The sequence below is a fragment of the Archocentrus centrarchus genome, chromosome 16, assembly GCF_007364275.1.
Source record: "Archocentrus centrarchus isolate MPI-CPG fArcCen1 chromosome 16, fArcCen1, whole genome shotgun sequence".
In the NCBI taxonomy this organism is placed as follows: domain Eukaryota; kingdom Metazoa; phylum Chordata; class Actinopteri; order Cichliformes; family Cichlidae; genus Archocentrus; species Archocentrus centrarchus.
Window position 1 is genome coordinate 7,615,649 of NC_044361.1, and position 26,759 is coordinate 7,642,407.

Genomic DNA, 26,759 nt, shown 5'->3' on the forward strand with positions numbered 1-26,759 from the left:
CATGGGGGTTGAGACGTCTGGGAAGGGAGCTCAGGACAGCACTGTAAGCGGGGGAAAGTTGGTGACGTAATCCACCTCCTCTGTTCAATGATGGTTGTTCACAGTGGACATAGATGGCTTCTTTCACTCCTCTTTCAAACCATCTGTTTTCCCTGTCCAAAATGTGGACATTGGCATCCTCAAAAGAGTGCCCTTTTTCCTTCAGATGCAGATGTACTGCTGAATCTTGTCCTGTCGAAGTGGCTCTTCTATGTTGTGCCATTCGTTTGTGAAGAGGCTGTTGGTTTCACCAATGTAGAGGTCCGAGCACTCTTCACTGCACTGAACAGCATACACTACATCGCTGATCTTGTGTTTGGGCGGGTTTGTCCTTGGGATGAACCAGTTTTTGTCTTAGGGTGTGACTTGGTTTGAAGTATACTGAGATGTCATGCTTGGAGAAAATTCTTCTGAGTTTCTCTGACAAGCCTGACACATATGGGATGACAATGTTGTTCCTCTTGTCCTTCCTATTCTCTGTAGTTTGTGTTTGGGCCTTCATTCCTGTGCATCTTAGCTGATTTGATGAAGGCCCAGTTGGGGTAACCGCATGTTTTGAGGGCTTTCTTATGTGTGTGTGTTCCTTATGCTCCCTTCTGCCTTAGAGGGAACACTTTCCGCACGGTGTTGTAGGGTCCTGATCACCCCCAAGTTTGTGTTTCCCTCTTTGACTCCCACCACCCTCTGGAACACAAACTTGGGGTGATCAGGACCCTACAACACCGTGCGGAAAGTGTTCCCTCTAAGGCAGAAGGGAAGCATAAGGAACACACACACATTAAGAAAGCCCTCAAAACATGCGGTTACCCCAACTGGGCCTTCATCAAATCAGCTAAGATGCCACAGGAATGAAGGCCAAACACAAACTACAGAGAATGGGAAGGACAAGAGGAACAACATTGTCATCCCATATGTGTCAGGCTTGTCAGAGAAACTCAGAAGAATTTTCTCCAAGCATGACATCTCAGTATACTTCAAACCAAGTCACACCCTAAGACAAAAACTGGTTCATCCCAAGGACAAACCCGCCAAACACAAGATCAGCGATGTAGTGTATGCTGTTCAGTGCAGTGAAGAGTGCTCGGACCTCTACATTGGTGAAACCAACAGCCTCTTCACAAACGAATGGCACAACATAGAAGAGCCACTTCGACAGGACAAGATTCAGCAGTACATCTGCATCTGAAGGAAAAAGGGCACTCTTTTGAGGATGCCAATGTCCACATTTTGGACAGGGAAAACAGATGGTTTGAAAGAGGAGTGAAAGAAGCCATCTATGTCCACTGTGAACAACCATCATTGAACAGAGGAGGTGGATTACGTCACCAACTTTCCCCCGCTTACAGTGCTGTCCTGAGCTCCCTTCCCAGACGTCTCAACCCCCATTCACACCTTTGTTCCAGTGACCTCAATAGGCCACAGGAAACAATGGAGCGGAGTCCTAAGTTGGTTTCAACTGAAACCACTGATTAAATATGACCCACGCCCCCTTCACACCTGGGCACATGTGTTCAAGCACATGATCAATAGAGGGTCATAACCACCTCCAGGGGACTACGCCCACAGGGGTTTAAATACCTGGGTCTCTCCACCATTTGGTTGAGAACTGAAGAAGCCTTTCGGATGAGAGGTGAAACGTCTTCAAGAAACAAAAAGAAGTCCAGTCGCCTTTTTCAAGCTCCAGAGACCACTAACATAAAATTTGTTGCCTTCTTTTTCCTCTGTTTGTTTGGGTTATTCTTCCCTCTTTAAATAAACTACTGTAATGCGTTCCACAGATATAAGGAAACCTCAAATCATTGGGAATACAATCATAAAGGAGGGAGATGTTCTGAATTTGACCTGCAGTGTTGAAAGTTTCCCTCCAGCTCTCATCATGTGGAAAGCCCTTAGCGCTAACACAAATCTTCATAGTGGAACTTACACTGCTCAGCACAGTGATAATGGATCGGCTACACTTGTCATCCACAATGTGACAGTAGAACACTCTGGACAGTACATCTGTACAGCAAAACATCTGGACACAACTATGACTTTATTCACTGATGTGACTGTAACTTGTAAGTACCAATCTTGAATCTGGATTTCATATTCACACTACAGCTTACACGGTCCAACGTTTTATGATTCTGATCATGTGTTTACAGGGTTTTCAAAGATCCACGATGGCTCCGGATGTGTGCTTCAGGCGGAGGTTTTGACCTGTGTGTGTATCTGTGAAGGGTTTCCTTTACCTACCATCAAATGGCCACTCCTGAAAAACCACAATGAGTACTCTGTCATTACCACTGTGACAAACCACACAGTCAACAGCACTGTCAGTCTAACTGTAAAAAAACATGGCAACAGCTCTGTTGAATGTGTCAGCAACAATGGAAATGGGGAAGCAAAAGAAAACCTCCTGATTCATAACTTGCCCAAGAAAGCGGGTATGTATGTTCAACTAAAACACTTCCTCTTTTTTGACCACTGCTATTTGATATTTTAAGTAACCGCACTTTTTCATTGTGACCTTTGTAATTAGACAGTCATTCCATAAGCTATTGGATGGATCATATAAAATTTAAAACATCTTTGAGATGATTGTTTTGTTTTGTTTTTTCATGTTGTGCAGTTCAGCCATCAGTTTTGATGCTGAAATATCTGGAAATCATCATTGCCTTTTTCATTGGGGTAGTTCTTACAGCAGCTGTTTGCTGTTTAACTAAAAAATGTCTGAGGTAAAACATTTCGTATTATTACATTTTTAGGATACATTTATAGTTAACTTTATTACTATAAAAATATCCTTTTATCCAGAAAAAAACAGAAGAGTTCTGGAAATTTGGATGAGACTATGGAGATGGTAACAAGTCAAGATCATCCACAGGTATTTATGTTCAGTTGCCCTTTTTTTAAAATATATTTTTTCACATATTTGTTTTTACATAAATATCCTCAATATTGAAGTGTCATATTTAGCTTTTTGGTTTTCTGTAATGCTTTAGCATGTTTTACATGTCTGCAAAAAAAAGGCCATTTAAAAGTTTTAATGGTAAGGAGCAATTAGAAATTATAATTTTAGGACCATTCTGATACAAGCAAACAAGGAGTGGAAGTAGTTTACTGTATTTTCATGTTGCCTTTGAGCTACTCTCTACTTATCCATCTGTTCTGTTGGCATTTGCTGATGTAACACATGCAACTTAGACAAAAGGGGAAAAAAGAGAACACATCCACCACGCCCTGCTTCAAAGTTCTGCTATTTCAGTTGCAATGATTCTGTTTATACCCCCACCCTTCATCTCTCCGCCAAGTTTCATGAAACTCAGATGTAATTTTTCTATAATCTTGCTAAAAATCTTGCTAAAATCATTGAAAGCATTTATATAAGATATAAATCATCATAATGCCAGTAAGTTTGACATTAAAACCATTTCATGAAAACAGTGAGGACTGTATAACATTGGGATGCAGTTTCAAATGTGTTGAATCACCAATAGGTTTATAATTTGTTGGACAAATACAGTTTTGCCTCTGTACACCACCACACTGGATTTTAAATATATGTTATTAAAGTATAGGTTTTCATCTTAAATTAATGGGTTTTACAAAAAAAAAAACGTATAAAAGTTCAATTGACTGACAAGGAGTGTCTGTTAGATAGTATGCCTTAAAATCACAGTCAGCACCAAGTCTTCTTTCATAGTGAGAGTTCATTTTTTGCTGCTTTGTGAAAAGAAAAAAAATACATTGAATCAATGCAAGAATTGTGATTGTGAAAGATTACACAACTTCAAGATTTCAACCTCGAGTCAAGCTAATTTTTGAGCCACAATAAACGCAACTTACAGCATCTGAAGCGTGACATGATCTTAACATTACATTACTGCAGTCAACCTCGATGAGGACAATCTAATGTGCAATGTTGGGCTTTTTGAGCCTGGTGATTGACTCATACCATTTACTTTGTACCTTACAGATATATGATGATCACACATTACAAGACAATCAAACCCACCCAGAAGAAGAAGCTGAAGATGGAGGTGTGGCAGCGGAGAAAGAAGGGCCTGAATCCAGCAGCACTCCAAAAGAAGTGGAATATGCCAACATTGATTTCTCCCTGTTAAAAATAAAAAGTGTCAGGGAGTCAGCAAGAACACAGGACAGCACAAAGACAGTGTATGCTGAGATTAAGAAAGCAGTAAAAGAAGAAAAGGAAGATGATAATGGAGAGGAAGGTGAAACGGTAGAGAGCAAAGAAGAGGAGGTGAGGATGGAGGAGGACTCAAAACAGTGTGAACCGGACAAGGAGGAAGGGGAGGACGAGGCAGTGTATTCCACTGTGAATGATTTAAAGGACAAAATTTGAGGAATGTTTTATTGTGTTTTCGATCTGATGTTTTTTGTCATTTTGTGTATGAATGACAATGCTTGTCTGTCATCCTGTGAGCTTCACACCTCTACATGATGATGTAGGGTTTATGTAAAGTAAGGACTGGAAGTTGAACAGAATTTCCAAATCCTTTTGTTATTTTGCTTTAATGTGTTTGTTTTAGTAACCTTTGCAGGTAAAATTTACTGCATTACTGAAGCTTTATTTAAAACCGTTATGTTGTCATTACTGGCCTGAGGGGCAGCCACTTCTGTAACTGTGATCTAAGCTAAAATGTAGGTGTGTTTTAAATGGTTTATCATGTTAGGGTAAGTGGGGCTCTGTGGTGTTGACCACACGTCTTATGTCTGCGTAGGTTTTTGTCTGAGGGTGTTGCAAGTTCAAAAGCACACTGGCACATTTTAAGAGCTTCACATGTGTGTATTCCATTAATGGTAACCTGTTATCCTTGGTATCCTCCCTGGTGAAGTATATGTTTTTATCCACTGAGTTAATGTGTTCGGTGAGGGCCTCTATTTCTTGGATTTTAAGTGTGACCCAGGTGTCATCAAAGAAGTAGAGGCCTTCACTGAGCATATAAAAACATAAAGTTCACCAGGGGGGATGCCAAGGATAATTCCATGTCTGTGCTGCGCTATGCTGTGCTCACTGAGGAGTATGGAAGCCTCAGCGCTAAAGTTTACCAGAAACCCACACACACACAGACCAGTGCCAACTCTTTGACTCCCACCACCCACTGGAACATAAACTTGAGGTGATCAGGACCCTGAACCACTGGGCAGAGATCATTTCCTCTATGGCAAAAGGGAAAGGAAAAATAAAGCCTTACATGCTGAAATGTCACCAGTTTAAGACAGGAGACACAAACCCAGCCTCCTGGGGTCACAAACTAGTGTACTCCTAATGCTGAAGCCAAGCCCAGATGCCCTTTCTTGTCTCTCTGCATGGCTTGTCATTGACAGTTTTACATTCAGAAGTTGTGTGGTATTTAGGCTAATGAGAATGCAATGGCAAGAGCAACATTATCCTTAAGCTAATGAGCATAAGTACCTTTTTTTAAAACTTCACTAAAAATTTGGGGGAAGTGTAGGCTAACCCTCATATATAATACCTTTTTTGAGGTTATTGCTAGGAAAGGGGCCTTTTTTTAGGTCCTGTTATAAACATCTTTGTATTTTCAAAAATTTCCATGGAGTAGACACACAAACAGTGCCCAACATTTAGACCATATTTTTGCCTGATCTTGCCTGGAGAGGTAATAAAAGCTTACATTTCATACACCTCTATTGCTGTTACAGTCTAAATGGTGTAAGACAAGCAGGTTTGTTCAAATATGAAACTGCTCAATAATTTACAGAGCTGTGTCATATCATGTGGAGCGTAAGTGTGTTAAGAAAAAACTGAGCAGAGAAATTGTGGTAAGATGTGTCACTTTTCAATACAGACTGTCTGGCTCTCAGGTTTTGGAGCAAAGCAATGGTTGGTACGCCAAAGCAAAGTTTGGGTTTTTGTGCTCATAAGATGAAGATATTAACTTTAAGGGGTGCACACAAATAGAGCAGTCGGCCAGCAAAATGTTTCAACAAAATGGCACAACTTGCCCCAACCCTGGGGTAAGTCGTTCCACCTTGGGGTAAGTTGAGCCCCTTGAGTAGTACGCAGAAGCGGTGGTGCTGTGTAGTCCTACAAGTCATCTAGCAACCATATCCAATCAATTATTTATTTTCATTAATGAACAAAATCAAAGCCTCCACCTTTAAAGTTGGCCTGCATACTCAGCAGTATTTCCAGTATGATAACAGCTCCATTGTGTGAAAGGAATACACCATGGGCTACAATCTTGAAGGTTTAGCATCACTTTAGATAGATTTTGCTAAAAAGTAAAAAAAAAAATTACACATATGTAAAAATGCAGGAGCGATGGAGGAAAATTACTCACTGCATTCCTGGAAGTTGTAGTCACCAGTATGGCTTTCCTGTAATTTTCTTCTGGAAAGTGGCCTGAAACACTTTTACATCACTAAGTTGCTCACAGGGCAAGCTGTGCCATGCACGGGGTAAGTTGTGCCATGGCACAACTTGTCCCACCATGAGTGGCACAACTTGCCTCATCCTGTCATTTAATGTAGGTTAGTGTGTCCATCTTGTGGATGCAAGCAAAATGAAACACACCATGCAAAGAGGCAACTCTACTGGCTTTGCAATTAACACACATTATATGTGTACAAGAAATCCACAAACCTGTTAGCTTGAAATCCACTTTTGATGCAAGAAATATACTTTTCTGCATAGCAACTTGTCATTTCAGAAATGCACTGCTCACATCAGTAACAATTTATTGCAGTTACTGAACAATAGATGGCGCCATCTTACTCTGAAAGTCAAAAGGAAAACTGGAATGGGGGAGGAACAACTAACCCCGTGGCACAACCTCCCCCAGTCTCCCCTATCTTGAAGACAAACCCTAACACTGAAGGTTACGCTCACAGAAATAGTTATTGCAGTAACAGATTCAGCATTAAAGTGATCTTAGGTTTTGAAACTGCAACTAAAGATTGAAAAATAACTAATAATGCCACCAAACTCACTGTCAGGTATCAGCTATGGTACTCACATTTATTTCCAGCTTATGAGTGAATTGTAATAACTTTGTTGATTTCTTAACTTTTTACTCTGGCTTAATCATCAACTCAAAATCTTTATTTTGTGTGGTATTTTGGTTTATTACCAAATGCATGCAAAGCTAAAGACAGACCTAGCCTCAGTGGCCCTGTTTCTCCCACAGATTCAACTGCCGCCCATTTCTCTCGAGGAGCCGGTGCACTCAACAGTTAGCTAACCTGCAGGATAAAAACTAGTGAAGAGCTGCTCAGTCTGTGTGTGAGCCCTTTAGTGAGTAGGACTGTGCAGTAATGTATGTGCTTTGATGGTATTTGACTCTGAGTCTAGTGATGTGCATACCCCATCATCACAGTCATCCCTGAGTTCTATAGCTGCTCTTCACCGAGCCCAGCTCCGCAGTGGGGCAGCATGGTGTTGTACCTTGTTCCTCCTTCAGGGAACAGAATTTATAGACATAACTGATCATTCCCTTCCAGTCAATTCACTCGTTACAACACATATAGTATGGGACATATATACTGTACACATCCCACAGAGCACCTTAGTGCAAGGCACACCCAGCAGAAAGGACCGAATGAGCCACCGAAGGGTCTCATTCTGTCAGCCAGGCACACATAACTTTTGACTGGAGTTTCAGTCTCTTCTGGGACCATTTTTAAGTTGTTCGGTTACTTAAAGGCAACTAGGGCCAGATTTACTAACATGTGCCAGCACTGTGAGGATTTTGTATGGCTAAATGGAAGGCTCCATAGCATCAGGTTTTTCTTTATATAATCTTCTATTACAAGATGTTGAAGAATGTCCTGACTGTATTCTGTGACCATAGCAAGTAGATAACAGGTTTCTATAAATGATTCTATTCTTTGTCAAAAGCCATGTAGACTGCTGTTGCACTCTGTATTTTTGTTTCCTTTGCAAAAGCAAGTTAAAATCTCACAACCTGGTTGTGTGTAAACTTATTTATTTTAGATTTCCATTACAGATTGGTGTCAGTGAAGTGGGATCCCTTGATTGATGTGCATTCTGAGGTTAAGGCAGCGGTGACTGGCCATCCCTGCAAGGCAGCCTTTCCAGCCTCTAACCTCACATAGCTGAGACATGAGTGGGCCGACCGTTTGGACCCCAGAGCATTGATTCCACCACCAAATCATGATGAAAACAGATTTGGGTTTGCAGTGACAATCTCATCTAGGATAGATATTAAGCACACCATATAGAAAAAAAACTGGACATTTGTGAGCATGAGAAACAAGTCTGGTAAAGGAAACCCCAATGCTGGTGAAGTGGTAAAGGTCGTGCCTCCAAATGTAGTTAATATGAGGGGAAAATATTCAGACTGAGGTATCAGTGTTATGCATGTTTGTGTAAAACAGTTTTGGAGTTCCACAAGGAGCACCATTCAGCAGGAGTCGGCTAATGCAGCTGGAAGAGAAAATAAATTACCAAAAATAAAGCCAAGAAAAGAATGAAAAGAGGGCATTAGATGAAATTGAAACTCCTCTGAAAGTATTAAATGTGTTGACTTGTGAGGCAGAATACAGGGACAGAAAAAAAAAAGGTAAGGAAACTGTTCAAGAGAAAAAGATAAAGTATAAGGATGACCCGAAGTCCTGGGAATGCCTCGGGGTCCTCGGGGAATGAGCTGGAGGAGGTGGCTGGGTAGAGGGAGGTCTGCTCTCCAGAGGCTGGCTGGCTGGATAAAAATCAAAGCACTGCCCACCCAAGCATTTCCTGTAACTGTTCATCAACAAACACACACCGCGCACTGTCTATATACAATACTTCATTGATATACCACAACTGATCTATTGTCTGTAACTCCTCCATAAATGAGTGACAATATGGTTCATCTGGACAATTTATTATGAGTGCAATAACTCAGAGGTGCAATAATTTGAACTGCTTATACTGTATGTTACAGATTCATATTTCTTATCACAGCCACTGCCTTTACTGTATTCATAAGAATTCTTGTGTACATATTACAAATTTCTCATTTTGGTTTGAAATTATTAGTGTTTATTCTTTTTATATGATATAGCGCCACCTACCTGAGCTTAACTAAAGATGTCATGTTGGTGACTATACTGCTCCACTTATTTCATACAAGGAAACTCTCAGGTGTCAAATATACTATGTACATAGGCGAGGGCGAGAAAACCTTTGCTGTTTTGGTCCCAAAAATCAAATTTTCTTTTAAACCTTAAAAACTTAACAGCCAGGGCTGAGGACCTAAGCTACAGGTCGATGTGGACTGCACAGCTTCTGCCAAAAGGTGGTGCCAGTGATGCAAGTTTTTTGTGTAAAAGTGGTAGAAGAAAGAACTTCTTGGTGTCTTTAATGCAACATACTAAAAACCAGTGGTGGAAAACTCGATCCAGTTCACAATATAAGATTAACTGGTTACACAATGTTATTTTATTTTAAATTTCACACACCAAAAGACAAGAATTAAACACAAATCTGGATGTACAGTCCTAAAGTAGCCAGTAAGCATTTCCATTTTAATAATAATAAAACTAAAGTTTGTTGTTTTAATTAGAAGGAAATATGCTACAATGCTAGACTACAACTACAACTACTGTTTATTATTATTATTGTTGTTGTTCTTATAACACTAACAATAATAATCGAATGTGCATTAAATCAGCCACATGTTGTGCCGGTGTGTGGCAGGAGCAGGAAGACCCCAAAATGCTGGACTCAGAAGCGATGAAAATGAACTTAATGTATTTTTATTGAAATGATGATCATAAACAAATAAACTGGGCTGGACTGAGGCCAAAACTAAAACTATGGGACACAAGGGATGGAAAACACGCACAACAGATACATAGACGACAACAAGACAAAGAACAGAAGAAAACTGAGGGCTTAAATAACATTGGGTAATCAGGGCAAGCGGAAACAGCAGGGCACAGCAGGTGAAGCAAATAAAACTAATAACGGGGGAAGCAAAACTAAACACAAAGCACGGGGAACACAAGACTGTCAAAATAAAACAGGAAGTGACTAGACAAGGTACACGTTGACTTGACACGGGGAAACACAAGGGACTAGAAATAAACAGGACTACAAAAGAGAACTAATAAACATAATCAGAGACATAACTGAAACAGAACCAAGAGAACACAAAACACTGGGCCACCGGCCACGACCATGACACCACACAACAAACACTGTATTTAAGTACTACAAAAGCAAGAATCTGACACACATATATGACTTTTGATTAGTAGATTCAAGTTTTTTAATTACTATAAGGCACCTAGTAGTTTCTGTTAAAGTACACAGTTTAACTTTGATAATATATTATCTCAATTTTCAAGGTCAAAAGGGTGACAAATTTCAGCCAATTAAATGTGATGACATCAGCCGATGAAGTTATTCACACAGTCACTAGAAGTTGCCTAATTTTAAAACTTTACCACAGTGTAGATCAGAGGAAGCTGCTTGCACAAAACATCCATGGGGTTAGTAGTTTGTTTGTTTTTTCTTTGGTGCAGGCCAGTCTTGTGCAAACCAGCCAAAGTTAATACTTGAGCAAATTGAGAAGCTGAGACAATATCTTTCAAAGTTATGGTTTCTGTGTTATATTTCCATTTCTGTGGGACTCTTTTTTTCTTTATTACAGTAAAGAGATGAGACGATGTGCAAATTTTCCAATAAAAAACATATTCTAGTTGAATTAGTTTTCTAACTGTATTTTTTCAAGGTGATTGTATTTCTTTTTATGTATCGTCACCTTCTTAAATTAATGGCCTAAGTTTTTTTTTTTAGGGTTTTCAGAAAAGACAAAAAACTGAATGAAACATCAAAAATATGACAATTTAAACAAAAATAAAGCTTTCATTAAAAAAATGACATTATTTTAAGAGGGTGAAATTTTAAAAATTTAAGCTCATTTTGCCTTTATAAGGCTGTTAAAGTAGTTCTGTAAGTCATAGATTACTTCTCCTTTTATCCTGACTTACAGTATCAGAATGAACAATATTTCACTATTTGAAACAGAAAGCATCTGTGGGGCACATATCAGTTACAAAAAAAACTCTTCCTTTCCTCTGTCACACTTTGCAGTGTCTAAAGATTTCTTTAGTTACTGTTATCATAAACTGATGAGTTAAAATTGTATTAAGCTAGAAATGATTGTGACTACATCATAGCAAAGTGTGACAGGAAGTTAAAGAGAATAACAGAGAATAAAGTGATGCTACATAGGGCAATGTTAATGTTAATAACAGTCCAGCAACTTTTGAGAACACAGTTTAATTTCACACAAATGCATATATTATAATGCATTATAATGTATGATGGATTGTTTGAAGATCATTTTTAAATGCAACTGCAGTAATACCTGAATCCCCCAAAATATCTCAAAGTATCACAATTCACACACAAGATGATCTTTGATTTCACTGGCGTTAAAGCTTCACATAAACATCATAATGTGACAGGAGGTTTTTAGATCTAAGTGTGGTGGCAGTCTAAGAGGAAATAATGGCCAGCATACTTCCTGGAAACTTGTTGAAGTGCAAAGAGAAGTAACCGAGGAGGAGGAGGAAGAGAAGAAGAGTCCGTTCAGAGCAGAGATCAGTGTGTGGAAACCAGAGCAGGAGATTCAGACAGAAAAAAGGTAAAACTCCTTTATCCATTTTTGAATAACTTTCACCGCAGTGCTCGCTCTTCAGTAAGTTATAAAATGCTTTTTAAAATGAGCTGTGTGTACTTAAATGAAGAAGTCTGGAGACGGGAGATTTTCATTCATCGTTTCTTTGCCTGCTTTAAATGAGATCCTACCCAAGTTTATTGGTTACACTGCAGTATTAATGAGATGTAACTATAACTTCCTGTATTTGATTCCATCATCCACCGAATGTTCTGTATTCTTATGGCACCTTTTTGTGTGTTTGTGCGTTTAAAAGGAAGAGTTTATCCTGTGGAGAGAAGACTTGCTGCCTAAATTGTTAAATCAGAATGTTTGCTCTCATCTGGGTGATTCTGCTGTTTGCTGACAGAGGTAGAGAAAGAAACCATTTAAATCATCAACATTTGAATGTAAAGAAAAATGAATTTAGAAAACACATCTGTGTACTGCATCACTATAATTAATGTCAGGCATACATCAGGCCAAATATATCAAAAAGCAACAGCACGGAAACAAAAGAGGCATCATTTAACATAAATAGTCTTTGTTGACATCACTTTTGATTTTCCACAATCTCAGCATCCTCTCTTCTTTTTTGTCTCTTTTCATTTTACAGTTGCAGGTTCTAGAACAGGTGAGTCAAGCTGTGCAAAGGAAAAATACAATATCACGCTAAGTGAAAACAATGTAACCTCAGAGGCTGGAGTATGTGTTTTGCACCGTTACTTTACTACAGAAGATGGTTTGATGTCCAAAGTGTAATTTGGTACAAGCACAATGAAAGTCTAATAAAACAATATTTGACTCCAGCAAACACAAAACTTCTGACTCTGAGAGTAAAGGGCGGGTGTCGCTGCGGGAGTCTGACCTGAAAAAGAGGAACTGCAGCATCGTCATCAATAACCTCAAGTTGTTGTCACCGTTGAGAAGACGGCAAATGGCTGCACATTGATTTCTTTTTTCAGCCTCAAGTTGTACTTTTTTCAATTTAAAATATTTAACAGTGATAGTATGTCTACATCAAAGTAAGTAATGTCTCTATGCTGATGCACATGTTTTTTCTTCATATTCTCAGAGACACAGAAAAAAAGCTCAACTGTGACCTCTAATTCTTCAGCTGCAGTCCAAAGTACTGTGGCCACCAACGCTACCAGCACCAATGTTAGCGCAACTACACAGGAGACAAAAACCTGTGAGTATTACTCTTGGCTAAAGTAGTTATAATAATAATAATAATAACTATGTAAAGCTCAACTTTGTTTCATAACACTGACATGCTTTTGCACCTTCTTTGTAACAATTATCTACAATTAAAATATTTTAACTTAACACAAGGTGAAAAGTTTGTACTAAAACATGCAAAGCAAATTTAATTGTAATTGTTTATGGATGGAGGTCAGAAGCATGAACTAGTTTAGGATGGGAGTTCTGTCTCTGGTTATTTTGTGCAGTTCTCACTGAAATTTAATCTAAAGAGATCCGTTTGAAATCTCTAGAGTCTCTTACATGCGGTGCCTGAATAAGATCTATATGCTCATATGAGGTTTCTGTGCTTTTGACCTGATGCTAAGATTCTTCTTCAGCATCTGGAGTTGTTCCAAGAATCCTGAATACCTTTAAATGTGAGCATCAGTCAGAGAACCTGACCTGTACATGTATCAGTGAGGGGTGTTGTTTACCCACCATCAAATGGCCACACGTGGAGCACCACACTGAGTACTCTGTAACAACCAATGTGTCCTCCTGCACAGTCACCAGCACCATCACTGTGTCTCTGAAACCCTTTCACAACACCACTAAGTGTGTCAGCGATAACAGTAATGGAGCAGCAAATCTCAGCAATACAACAGGTAAGTATTAGAACTAAAATATTTCTGTTATACCAGAGCAATCAAAGATTTAACATTTCACCTGTTCATAGATGTTTTAGACGATCACTCTGAACAAGAAACATCAATGAGCACAGCTTTATCCTTTTGATTTCAGATCTATGGGATACATTCTTACGTATTGTTCAAGAGCAGAAAGTCTACACTGCAGCATTGGTGGGGTTTGTGGTTGGGATCTTTCTTTCATCAATCTTTCATTGTTTGGTAGCAAAATCGTGCAGGTAAATTAAATTTATATGTTTATTTTCTATTTCTAATATCAACCAAAAACAGGTCATACCAGTGTTTTAACATATTTTATTTTACAAAAAGGAATATTATATTATTGAATATTTTATATAAATGCTGACCATGTTTCACAATATGCCCATAAGGTTTCTATCTACAGTACATGCACGTATATATCAGTTTATTTTTCATATGTATATAGCACAGCCAAACTGACCTTTAGAGGTTTTAAATAGTAACTTCAGTTTTTATGTCAGCACTTTTCCCTGCAGCCACACTTCACATTATTTTGAGATAGAACTGAAACATATTTTGTAATCTATCACAGGATTTGACTTCAGTGTTGTTATCAAGCAGTAATAGTTATTTTCTTTTTGAAAGTGGTCATAAATCTTTGGGTCATCTTATGAAATCAGCTTCTAGAAACTAAGATTTAGCAGACATATATTTACATGTATGAATCAATTACATTTTGTGATTCAATATATATATATATATATATATATATATATATATATATATATATATATATATATATATATATATATATATATATATATATATATATATATTGCCTTTTTACTTAGAGAAGAACCAGAGTGATAACAGAAAATACTCACATTGTGTAACTGCCTGTTGTTGCTGTCAACCAACACCCATGGGCCAGTGTGAGACCTTCACTAGGAGTCATTCCTGCTATTTTTTTTTTCCCAGAAAAAAACAGAAGACATCTGAAAATCTGTCTGAGAACCTGGAGATGGTTACCACTGAAGCTGTTCCAATGGTAATGTAAATTATCAGAATATTATACTAGTTTTATGTTAAATAAATGTTTTGATATAATATCAAGCTAGTATGTTTTTCTGACATGTAACTACACGATACAGTTGTCTAGCTTTTATTATCTGGCAAATGGCCTGTAATTTCTGCACTGTGTCTGACAGATGGATCCTGATCAAGCAGCAGCATATGATGAGATCCATGAGCCACAGGCAGCTGAAGGAGAAGCTCAGTGTGATGGGCAGTCATGGCCTGATGGTGATCTAGCACCCAAAGAGGTGGAGTACTCTGACATTAACTTCTCTGCAATAAAAACCAGGAATCCTGAAGAGGCAGAGAACAGACAGGATAACACTGACACAGAGTATGCTGAAATAAAGAGAGAAGAAAAGAGACAAGAGAACAGCCAAGAGGACAGTGAAATGCTGGAGGGCAATGAAGAGAAGGAGCTGATCACTGGGGAGGATAATGATGCAAAAAAGGCTGAGGAGGAGGGAGGTGGGGATGTGGCACTGTATTCCAGTGTGGATGAAATAATGGGTTAGGTATGAGAACCATGCATTTTAGAAATAAACTGATTGTGAAGCATCCATTACAACCATTGCAGGTAGAAGATGAAGTATTTAGGGAAAGATGAGGGTAGTACAGTACAGTGCAATCACTGTATGTGTTGAGATATACACTATATTGCCAAAAGTATTTACCACTCTGCCTTAACATGCATATGAACTTAAGCAGCATCCCATTCTTAATCCTTAGGGTTTGATATGATGTCAGCCCATCCTTTGAAGCTATTACAGCTTCAACTATTCTGGGAAGGCTTTCCACAATGTTTAGAAGTGTGCTTATGGTGGCGTGCTCTACACCACTGCAGCCAATACTTTGCATTGTACTTGGTGAGGTAAGGCTTTGATGCAGTGACCTCTGCGTATTATGCACCACAGCATCATTTTACCACTTTGTGGCTGAGTTGCTGTTGTTCCCAAATCACTTGCACTTTGTTATGATACCACAAACAGCCGGCTGTGGAATATTTAACAGTGAGGAAATTTTCACAACTGGACTTGTTGCACAGGTGGCATCCTGGAATTCAATGAGCTCCTGAGAGCGACCCAGTCTTTCACAAATGTTTGCAGAAGCAGTCTGCATGCCGAGGTGCTCGGTTTTATACACCTGTGTATAAAATTCAGAACACCTGAATTCAATGATTTGGATGGCTGAGTGAATACTTTTGGCAATATAATGTACCTATGTATACTGTATCAGGCAAAATTATCAGCTTCATGTAACAGTCAAGCATTTCGTCACTTCAAACAATCTCAGTCCTAAATAAGGCAAATGCAGCTGACATTGAATTTAACTAAGCTCAGAGTGAATGTCATAATTATTTGTAATTATTTTGTTCAGTTACATTATTGACTGTGCCACAGTGGAGGAGGGGCGAGAACACATTTGCTGCTGTGGTCCCAAAAATCCAATCTTGTTTTAAACCTTAAAAAGCTAACAGCCCATGGCTCAGGAATGGTGTCCATAGGTTGAGTGCTCCTGAGTAAGAGTAAGAGACTATAACTGTCATGTGTGAATTCACACATGACAGTTATAGTCTCTTACTGTGTCAAATGTGAGAACCGGAAGTTCAGATACAATGAAATATGATCATGTCTTATAAGGAAGTACATAAATATATACTTCAGTGACTCTTGTGAGAACAGTAACTGCAGACTATACTAATAATTACTGTACATACATTAAACATGTAACTGGGTGCATGCAGGTACTTTAAGAATTCATTAACTAATGTATTTTTAGTAATATTTGTTTATGTAGTTCTGATATATGAGTTATGCACATCATACTTTGAACAGTATTCATTGTGCTGCACGAGGAAAATAGAAAGAAGCCAACCAACTCACGGTTTAAACTACTGATGCAGAGATAAGATATTAGTAAGTTTGGTGGTTCCTCAACATGACAACAGTTTGTTTCTCTTTTTTTTTTTTGCAACTCTTGTGTACTTCCTTTTTCTAAATGTTTTATATCACTTCTATAATAGACAGTGCTACAATTAAAATGCTTTCTTTTTCAGTGTTCTTATTTACATTCCTATTATATACTGTGACAGCCTGAGATTGTGGAAGTGGTGTAGTGTGAAGAGAAGAGCAGTTATACTCTGCAGTTAATGTATGCGCAAGCTTTTTTATTTTTTTAAGAAATTGAATAAATGGAAGCAAATTCTTGGGTGATCGTCTCAAAGTTTTGAGACAGTTTTGGTATGTTATTCAGAGCTGCTGTTGAGCACTTTTGGGGGGAATCCAAAATTAATCCTCAGGGGACAACAGTAATCAAATTTAGTCACGTCAGTATGGAAAATATGAATGTGCAACTTCCTGTATTAACATCTGTGTTGACAGCTTTGGACCTGTTTCCTGTGCAGTTTGACAACCAAACTTCCTGTATGTGTTTTTCTTTTTTTAAATAAAAATATTTAACTCACTAAAAACAAATGTAAAAGTGCAGGTGTTAATATAGCAGTTGAAGTGCAACACTTTCCTCTTTAGCATAAATAGGAATCACATGTCAGTCAGACTTTGCTGCAAATGGCATTTTAGCATTTCCTCTTTCAGGGGTTCAGTATAATTTTAGAATACCTACCTTACATTTGAAGTAGTCTGTCCTGAATAGTAAATAGATTTACTGATGTATTGACAATATTTTCAAGTCTTCTGTCCATCTGTCCTTCTTCCTGTATTAACATTTGCATCTATGATCCAAAATGCTGCAGCTAGAGTACTGACAGAGACAAGAGAGAGGGAGAATATTTTTCCCATACTGGCTTCTCGTCATTGGCTTCATTGGCCAGAATTGAATTTAATATCCTTTTTCTTATATACAAGGCCTTAAACAATTGAGCTCCGCCTTATTTTAAAAACCTCATAGTACCATATCATCCCAATAGAGCCCATCGTTCTCAGACAGCAGAGCCTTCAGCTTTCCTTTTTTTAAAACTTTCCTTTTAAATCAAGCTTATAGTTAGAACTGAACAGGTGACCCTGAACGATCCCCTAGTTATGCTACAATAGGCAACAGGCCTAGGCTGCTGGGGGTGGTCCCATGATGCACTTACTGCAGTATTCCTTCTTCATTTCTTTTTCTCTTTTCTCCCTTTATAAACCACTCCACATTTAATTGTTAGTTATTCATTTCTGACTCTCTTCCACAGCACATCTTTCTTCCTGTCTCTCTCCCCTCACCTCCAACCGGTCACGATTTTTTTCTTCCTATTATCACCATTGCTTGGTCATAGGGGGTCGTTTTGACTATTCGGTTCTCTCTGTAATCATTGTATGGTATTTACCTTATAATACAAAGGACCTTGAGGCAACTGTTTGTTTTGATTTGGCACAATATAAATAAAATGGAATTTAATCTATTAAAAGAAAGTCATTCCTGCCTTCTGGCTGGGTGGTGAGTTCAGTGCATGGATATTAGTTAGACCTAGTAATACTGATTTGGGTGATTTAGAGTGGAAAGGATGTTTTCTGTAGGTTCAAACTTAAAATTTTACATATGTATTCTGGCAGCCAAATGCCTTAGAGCTGAAAGTCAGCGGCCGGGGTTCGAGTCCAACCTGTGGCCTTTGCTGCATGTCTTCCCCCAGTCATTCACCCTACTTTCCTGTCTGCTCTTCACTGTCCCTATCCAAAAAAGGCCAAAATTAAATTATCTTTTTTCCACATTCTCACTCCCATTTTTCTTCTGTTCATTCTATTTCTGTACTTTTCTTTTTCTCCTCCTCATTTTTGCTTCTCCTCTCTTTTTTTAATCTGCTCCTACCCCCATCATCTCCAGCGTACACAGATACCAATGTCAATAATAAATACACGAAAAGATAGGAAAAAAAATATATAAAATATAATAGAGTCTATAGAACTCCTCTTAGCAGAGTAAATGTGTTTGGCCCAACAGGACATTCAGACTGTGATTCTGGTTACTAAAGCTGCTGGACAGGACAAAAACAAAAAAGAACTGAGTGATTTCCAAATCATAAATTTCTGCAGATTAATGAGTTCTAATATGTGCTATGATATCAACTGTCTTAATGAGGAAATGAAACAAAGTGTCAGACAGCAGAAAAGCAGGTGTCGCTGAAGAAAACCTTCCAGCAAGCAGCAGCCACACAGTGTGACCACAGATGTAGTCTGGACAGTTTATCTGCACAGCAAAACATTCTGCTCTGTTCCAGCTATACATATTTATACTCAGTCTATTAGAGTTGCTTTGCATGAGTCACACTGTAAAATAATCCCTGTTTATCATTGTGGTGGTGGGCTGTGGTTTGTGGCTCAGCTGCAGGGATGGGGTGGTGCAGTGGATTGGGGGGGAGGACATCAAGGGCTTGTGGGCAAAACCTTACATAACAACAACAACAATACAAAAGCTGTGCGTGAGACACACAAATAAAGATAAAAAATTGTGAACTGTAAATGGTCCACTAGCTGGGGGCTCTGTAGCAGTAGTTGTGCTGACTATGTTGCAGTCCCTCAGTTTGTGCTGTGTCTGCAATAAACCTTTTCAGCTGCTGTCCCTTTAAGGCCACCATCCACTCAGTCAGCAGTTTCCTGATTAGCTGTCACTCACTATGTTCTGTCTTGAGTGTTTATATGTTGCAATAAGAACAGAGGAATTGTATTTCTGTTATATTCATCAGAAATTTTTGGAGCTTTTATTTTGACATTTGTATAGACAGGAAGTGCTGAGAATTGTGGGGGAAAGCATGGCTGCACACTGAAGTCATTTATGTTACATCCAAAGCAATCCTTCGACTGGATCCTTCAGAAAGCAATGGCTTTTCACTGTACTGTTCTCTCTATGTGTTGTACTCACTGAGCATGAACATAAATAAACAGCCAGCCAAACTCCAGTTCATATTGCAACATATAAACACTCAAGACAGAACACACTAACAAAAAGTTTTAACAGCAGGTCTGTGGGACTCTGGGGAAATGGCCTGTGCTGTGAGCACATACATACAGAGCGAAGGGGAGGAAAAACTGAAAATGGGTGTTTAGTGCAGTGTGATGGCTTACAAGAACTGTTTGTACATAAGCTAACCTCATTTAAGACATTATAACGGTTTATGTATGATAAACAGACGTTTAACATCCATGTTGAACATTCATTAGAACTCTTTCAACCTAATCTTAACAACACAATCATGTGTCACAAGCCCACTGTGTGTATTCAGGATGTTTCCTTAGAGTAAATTAAAGTCACATTTTCAGAAGAGAAAGACTGTAGTTTAATTAATTCCTATAATTTAAAATATTGTGTTAGAGATGTGCAGAAACAGACTCACAGGAAGTGTATGTGTATCTATTATTTTCAGCTCTACACTGGCCCCACATGGATGTGCATGGATTTTTTTTCCCCTCTAAGTTGCCATCAAATAACCACATGCTGTCATTACTGCACTTAAACCAAAGGTTGCCTGCACCGTCATCCTTACCGTAAAAGACTAACGCAGAACTTCTGCTGTGTGTGTGTCAGTGAAAACAAAAAGGAGGAACAAAAGGAAACCTCATGTAAAAAAAAAGTAGAAGAAGGTGGTCACCGTCACCATTTCTAAGTATATTTTTTAATCACTACTGTTTCTGTTTGACAGGCTTTAAAATCTACATGTTCAGCTGCTATTGTCTGTAGAATAAGAATCGCTTCAAATGAAGATGTCTAAAAGTAAATTGTAGCAAGTGGCCCAAAATACACAAAACAACAATGGTTCCTTCATTTCAGTTCAAGTGTGACATTAATTAGGAAATATTGCATAACATTTGTATGTTTACTTTTGTTGCTGTAGTTGAGAAATCCACTTCTGCATAGAAACAAACAAACAAACAAAAGACTGATTTAAGTCAAGAAGATCCACTGGTATTTAAATTTGTGCAGCAAAACCGTGTTCCACTACAAGACTGACTTTGGGGACACCTGGTGGTATTATTGGAAAACTGTTGTAAACAGCAGAGCGGGAGTTCCTGTTAAAGACATTTGAATTGTTTTGGGCTACTTATCAGTGGTTTGAAATGTACCAGCTGATGAATGGCTCATTATGTGTGTAGTACCTGGCAGATGTATGAAGAAATCAGATGTAGACCACTCTAAAAGCAGCAGAATATGTATGAAGAAAAAAAAAATGGGCCAAAGAGAAGCACTATGCTGAAATTTAGAAAGAGGGAGCAGAGGAGAGACCAGAAGGAGATGGCAAAGAGGAAGAGGAGATCACAGGTGAAGATGACAAAGTATTTTCACACTGTGTAACAGAAAAGTGAGGTGAGGGTAGAATTAGCCTGATTTAACCTCAAATCAGCTGACTGGGTAAGTTTTCATTTTTCTGATCGGCAATTTGTTCTATCAATTCCAATTCTCATTTAGTTTCTGAATTTTTTAATTTTTTAATTTATTTTTGTTTTATTTTTTTTACAGTTATAGATTAAACTATTTATTGAGAATCACACTCTATCGGGGACTGTGCATGAACTGTATATAAAAAAAATGGATGCAGCTTCTGGGTTTGAAGCATGAAGCAAATGTGAAATACCTTCAGCCTGAATTCTGATGGACATGGACAGCAGGGGGTGACTTGTGTGGTTACAAAAAAACGAGGAAAAAAAAGTTCAGCTGTATAGAAGTCTGGTTTCAAAATATCTACATGGAGAAAGCAGAAAAGAGCAGCTGACCTCACAGAGAATCTCACAAACCAGTGGGTGACTTCATGGTGGTATAATCCATCTTTTATAGTGTGTGTGTTTCTCATCTCTGTGCTGTGTGTTCAATATATATATCATCCCCTACAACCCAACCAGGATTCTGGCTCCCACAGATTGACTGTATACCCACGAAGCACACAGATTATAATCAATCAATCAATTACAGACACTCCTGATCATCATCATCTGAGAGGTGAAAGCACACCTCTCCACCAAAACAATTTCTTCCATTCCAACTTCTTCACCACTAACACCCAGGAGCTGTCAAAGAGTGTCAGGACAGGAAGAACATTCAAACCCCACACAGAAAGGCCCCAGCGTTTGAACCTAGGAGCTCTTTGCTGCGAGACAACAGTGTTAATGACCATAGCAGCATGCTGCCCAGCACTTCTTCTTTTCCCCCCAAAACATACTAAAAAAATTACAATACAAAGACACTATAAAAGGCTATGAGCATATAATTTTATTCTGCAGTCTATTTGCAATGCTACTTTTTGTATTAAAACGGATGAGTGCTAAAAGGGTGCATGGGCTGGCACATCATACTAAGAAGTAAGCAGCATGCACAAGTAGAATAGTTTTCACTTTGACTGTGAAAAGACAACAAGACAAAGAAATAAAAACAAGATGCTGGTATGTGTATAAATCCGGTAACGTTTCTGTTTCTGTGTCTAATTTGCATGTGTTGCATGATTAGAGTTGAGATCAAAGTTCATGTTCATGCATTGTTGAAGCAGTGAGATATTTTGAGAAATTTGCAGAACTGCTCTTGATAAGATCAATACTGCACACACAGGTTGTGAAATCAGAGGCAAAAGCCAAGTCTCTCTGTCTTTCTGTCCAAAGTTCAGAACTATAGCTGCATATTTTGTTTGTTTAATTAACACACAAGAAGAAATTAATTTTTTTTTCTTATTGCATCTTAACTATGTCCTGCCCACTGGTTTCCTAGCAGCTTTACTGTAATGACAAGGTGTTGCTGCATCCAGCTGTGACAGTAAGTTATGGTTGAGAAAATCTGAAAAAACTTGAGTTTTGTTTTCACGGTAAATGTTTTTCTTTTCTTTTGTTTTCTGCTGCATTATCTTTTATGCATGATCCCTTTTTTTTTCACAAGAAAATTAACTTTTTTTTTAAAAAAACAGCTTTTGGCATTTCAATGAATTTCCCAATTTCTGATCAGTAGCGGCCGATGGTTTTTGAAATGCCATGAAATTATCATATTTAAGATGAATAAAAATACATGAACTGGTACAGAGCTATTATGCACTGTCAAAGAAATGAGGAGCCACTGATCACTGAAAAGCTAAAACAACATCTAACACCGAGCAGGTGCAAGTTATTTTGCATATTGGGTTCCTCTTAAAATAAGAAGGGGGAAACTCTACAGCACTGTTCATGAGTTTTGAACATGTAGTATTACATAGCTGTATCAGTTTTATTAGGATTACATTGTTCCTCTTTATTAGTATTGCCAAAAAAGACATTTAGTAAATGAGATGAAAAAGAAACTGTCAGGTTGCTATTTCACTGTGTCAGCACTGAAAGAGAAACAAGCAGCGCTACAAACAGATGCTGAATTGTAGCAGTACCATTAAGGACACCCCCATTTCATTAGACTGTCATTTTAGTTACACTAGCTAAAACTGCTGGTGTATTGCTTCACCTTAACTTTGATTTTCAGCCTGATCTTATCTTCAAAATTATTGACTGCTGGGGGAAATCAATAATTGTTATTATTAGTTTATTAAGTGGAGGGATGTTTCCAGGATGTTTCAGATGGGGTGGTACAGTTGGGAGCAAAAAGGAAAAGGAAATCAGAATATTTGATCAGAAACTAAACTGTATCAAAAACTTGTGAGTGAAACATTGGGCTGCTTATACGCAACCTTGTGCCCTCAGGCCAATGCATAGAGGTAAATGTGACACTGCACAAGGGTTTAAACATTGTTTTGCACAGTGATGGTTAAGCCCCTCTACTTGAGTTAAAGTCATAATCCCAGTAAAGTAACGGTGCAAAAGTTTTAGCATCCAGCTGAGAGGTACTCTCCAGCGTGTACTGGGCCTGCCCCGGGGCCTCCTCCCAGTATGACATGCCTGGAACACCTCATACAAAACGCGCCCAGGAGGCATCCCAGTCAGGTGCATGAACTCCTTTTGGCTCCTTTCAATGTGGAGGAGCAGAGGCTCTACTTTGAGCTGCGCTTTTCAAGACACTTTTTCATAACCATACAGTCAGCTATATTCACTGTTCTATTAAAATTATTTCTCAGATAACAGTTGTACTTATTTGTGAACATTTGCTTATAACAAATGCCTGTTTTGAAAGAGCATATATTACCCTATGAATAATATGTCTTTGTAGGTTCTCAGTCATCCAGGTCACAGTAGCCTTCAGAGCCTGAAAAAGGGGCAACTGGCTTGAATACCTGGGTCTCTCCAACCTTTTGGTTTGAGAACTGAAGAAGCCTTTCTGGTGAGAGGTGAAACATCTTCCAGAAACAAAAAGAGGTCCAGTTGTCCCTTTTTCAAGCTCCTGAGCTATGAATAATACATCATTATATAGGTAGCTGTACAGCTGTATCTCTTTCTGGTAAATGTGTATGCCTTCCAGTAGGCTAGCATACGGAAGCCACTAGCTTTACACACTCAGATTAATCATGTATGTGCTTAAAGTGATTTTGGATTAGGGCTGAGCTTACAGGATTAGAATGTTCCACTAGCTGGATGGACCCTTAAATAGATCAACCTGAAGCTGTCGGTGTTTCAGAGCTGTACGAGAATCAGTATTTGACAGCAAAATATTTAAACAAGGGCTATTTCTGTTCCAGAGGAGCAGGTGAGTGTGTGTAACATTGTTGAATGAAATCAACAGAAATGTATTTTTGACATTTCAGCATTTCTCTCTTGTTTTTTCTTCTGCTAAGTCTTTATTTTTCTGTACCTCTGTGGGCTTCAAACAGTATATGAAAACATATGAGAATAGTAGAGGAGAAATCTCGTGTCAGTGAACACAGTTTTCTGCTTGTGAAGCATTAGAAACCATTCAGTCACATTCAGTATGTGACTTATTTATTGACTATGCCTTAAATAAATACTGTGGGGTGGATAGAAATGAACACAAAACTGATTATTTTAAATAATCTACAAGTACATAAAACCTTTCCTGGGTACAGTTCTTTTGCAGGTTATTTTCTGTGACACCAAAAATAATTATTGATTCTGATTCTTGGTTAGTTTTTCAAAGCTGCCTCTTCCATTTCCTTTTACCAAATTGTTAGCTGTAATCGTGTCTAATGTTGTACCTCAGAAAGGTAAAGTATTCATGAGAACTTTTCTGGACAGTCCAGTTTTATTGGGCCTTTTTAAATCACTGCACTTTTCATCTTTCTTCAGCAATGGCTGATGTCTTCAGAGGCCTAAACCTCCTTGAGACCCTTAAAGAGTCTATTGAGAGCAACAGGTTATCAGATGTCAAGGAAGCAGTGGAAGACCTCCTTATCAGCAGGATCAACTTGGCTGTGGTGGGGGACCGCGGGGAAGAAAAAGCCTCCTTTATGAACTCCCTCCGTGGTCTCGGGGCTGATGATGAGGGAGCAGCTCCAGCTTCATCTCCTGTTGCTCCAGAGGGAGTAGCAGGCTACCCTAACCCTAAACACCCTGACTTCCGCCTGTGGGACCTGCCACCTGTCCCAGACATATCCCCATTTGAACCAGAGGGATACATGGATAGCTATAAGTTCCTCCGCTACAATGCGGTCTTTATGACATCCACACAGACAGTCCAACCCAACAGTGTGGAGGTTTTCTTGGAGGCGCTTTCCCTGCAGCGACAGACTGTGTACTTTATTGTCTTAGCTTCAGTGGAAGACTCAGAAAAGATCCTGGAAGAAAAAAGGAAAGCCAGTCTGGAAGTGCTGAAATCCAAAGGTGTGGCACAGCCTAAAATCTATCTTGTTCGACCATCCATGCTGGAGAAGTCAGACTTTCCTAGTCTGTTAGCAGATATGAGTAACGACCTTCCAGAGATCCGAGCACATGCCCTTGTCTTAGCTTTACCAACGCTCACCTCGGCCCTGGTTACTCAAAAAAAGGAAGCATTCAAAGCTTTAGTATGGGCAGGTGCCTCACTGTCAGGTGGAGTGTCAGCTATTCCTGTTCCCTTTGTGGCATCTATAGTGGACTCAAGCATAGGAGTGCGGATCTTGACCAAAGCACAGTTATCTCTTTGCCTGGATGATGAATCAGTGGAGCGACTAGCCCAACAGCGAGGCATAGAACCTACTAAACTTAAAGAGTTACGAATCTGTGCACTGTCGGTGGAGGTCAGCAAAGGTGAAGTGAAAAGGCGGCTGGCAGTGGCAGAGAAGGACTTGGCCACAGTTTCATCAAAGCTGCTGGAGATGGCGATGCCTAGAAATGCCCGTTCTGTCAGCCGCTCCTTTGCTGCTATGCTGCAAGCCTTAAACGGTGCTATTGATGAGATGGCAGCCGATGCGCAGAACATACTGGCAGCTGCTCTCAGAGAGGGGAAGTGAGGTCAAAGGTTTTTCTCTATGTGTAATGTTCAAAAGCATGTTTTTGCTTTTAACACAAAAGTATATGTCAGTGCTGTGTGAACATGCATTCTGCAAATAAATGCTAAGTACTTTAAGCTTCTCTGTGACTGTTTAAAAACCCAAACAAACAAAAAATCCTTGTTCACATAACAGTACGTGTTGGCAAACTGTCTTCAAGTAGGTAGGTGGGTTTTAGAATTACAACATTGTTTTGTTTCAGTGCTAACTCCATGTTTGCTAGATGCAGCCCTCCTCGGTTGACTCATCTCACCTCGCGCTACTGCCAGCTGATTGGAGCTCCTGCTGTCCTGTCTGCTTGCTGCTTTCTTTCATAGTGTGTTCTGCTTGTTCGGTATCGGCTGCTGCGCTGCGGCTCGGTTCTGTTCTGCTGGTGTTCGTGTTTAATTTGGGTTAATTCCCAGTGTTTTAATGAATGAATGCGGGGCTTTTATGGCTCTTATTTTGGTTGATGTATTTTGTTTACTTCTTCTGTTATTTGGAAATTTGTTTGTTTCTGATTAGTTTGTTTATTTAGTGTTTTGGGGTTTTTTTTAACTTTTTTAAACTGTTTTTATTGCTTTTCAGTAGCTGGAGGTCATGGTGGTGGCAGTACTGGTGGCTTGGGTGGTGGTGTCCCCCTGCCCCCGTTCCTTCGTGGGTGCTGTGTTTCCCTGTGACTGTGGTTGTTCACTCAAGGGGGGATTCCCTCCTCCCTTGCACTGGTCCCTGTCCCCATTAGGGTTAGGGTTTTCTGTTCTTTAGCTTTTGTGTGCTTTAATGCCTTAAAATAAAAATTGTATTGCTTTTAACAACATCTAACCTCGTCTCTTGTCTCATCTGTGTGTGAACCTGCTTGTGCCT

The 26,759-nt window shown here is 39.1% G+C and overlaps 3 protein-coding genes across 4 annotated transcripts in view; all 3 read left to right on the forward strand.

The window, feature by feature from the left end:
* The window catches only part of LOC115794129 (sialic acid-binding Ig-like lectin 10), a 116,456-nt gene extending 110,483 nt beyond the window's left edge, over window positions 1–5,973 (forward strand). Inside the window, exons 8-12 of the mRNA XM_030749437.1 lie at window positions 1,818–2,099; window positions 2,187–2,468; window positions 2,654–2,759; window positions 2,839–2,908; window positions 4,001–5,973. Of these exons, the coding sequence (XP_030605297.1) occupies window positions 1,818–2,099; window positions 2,187–2,468; window positions 2,654–2,759; window positions 2,839–2,908; window positions 4,001–4,390 (1,130 nt within the window). The 3' untranslated portion in view covers window positions 4,391–5,973. The remainder of the gene's footprint in view (window positions 1–1,817; window positions 2,100–2,186; window positions 2,469–2,653; window positions 2,760–2,838; window positions 2,909–4,000) is intronic.
* Window positions 5,974–11,612: 5,639 nt separating this feature from the next.
* LOC115794725 (uncharacterized) lies at window positions 11,613–17,066 on the forward strand. 2 transcript variants are annotated; one of them, XM_030750366.1, is made up of 9 exons: window positions 11,613–11,669; window positions 11,959–12,053; window positions 12,298–12,315; window positions 12,757–12,873; window positions 13,433–13,531; window positions 13,668–13,791; window positions 14,513–14,582; window positions 14,743–14,856; window positions 15,338–17,066. In XM_030750366.1, exons 2-9 carry the CDS (start codon window positions 12,011–12,013, stop codon window positions 15,347–15,349), a joined length of 597 nt encoding a protein of 198 aa, XP_030606226.1. In that variant the 5' UTR covers window positions 11,613–11,669; window positions 11,959–12,010; the 3' UTR covers window positions 15,350–17,066. The 2 variants fall into 2 exon arrangements, with proteins under 2 accessions (XP_030606226.1, XP_030606225.1); XM_030750365.1 differs by having other exon boundaries at window positions 14,743–17,066.
* Window positions 17,067–24,065: 6,999 nt separating this feature from the next.
* LOC115794453 (interferon-inducible GTPase 5-like) lies at window positions 24,066–26,712 on the forward strand. The gene is made up of 2 exons (XM_030749978.1): window positions 24,066–24,178; window positions 24,736–26,712. The coding sequence occupies exon 2, from the start codon at window positions 24,738–24,740 to the stop codon at window positions 25,875–25,877; it is 1,140 nt and encodes a 379-aa protein (XP_030605838.1). The 5' UTR covers window positions 24,066–24,178; window positions 24,736–24,737; the 3' UTR covers window positions 25,878–26,712.
* Window positions 26,713–26,759: the final 47 nt, after the last annotated feature.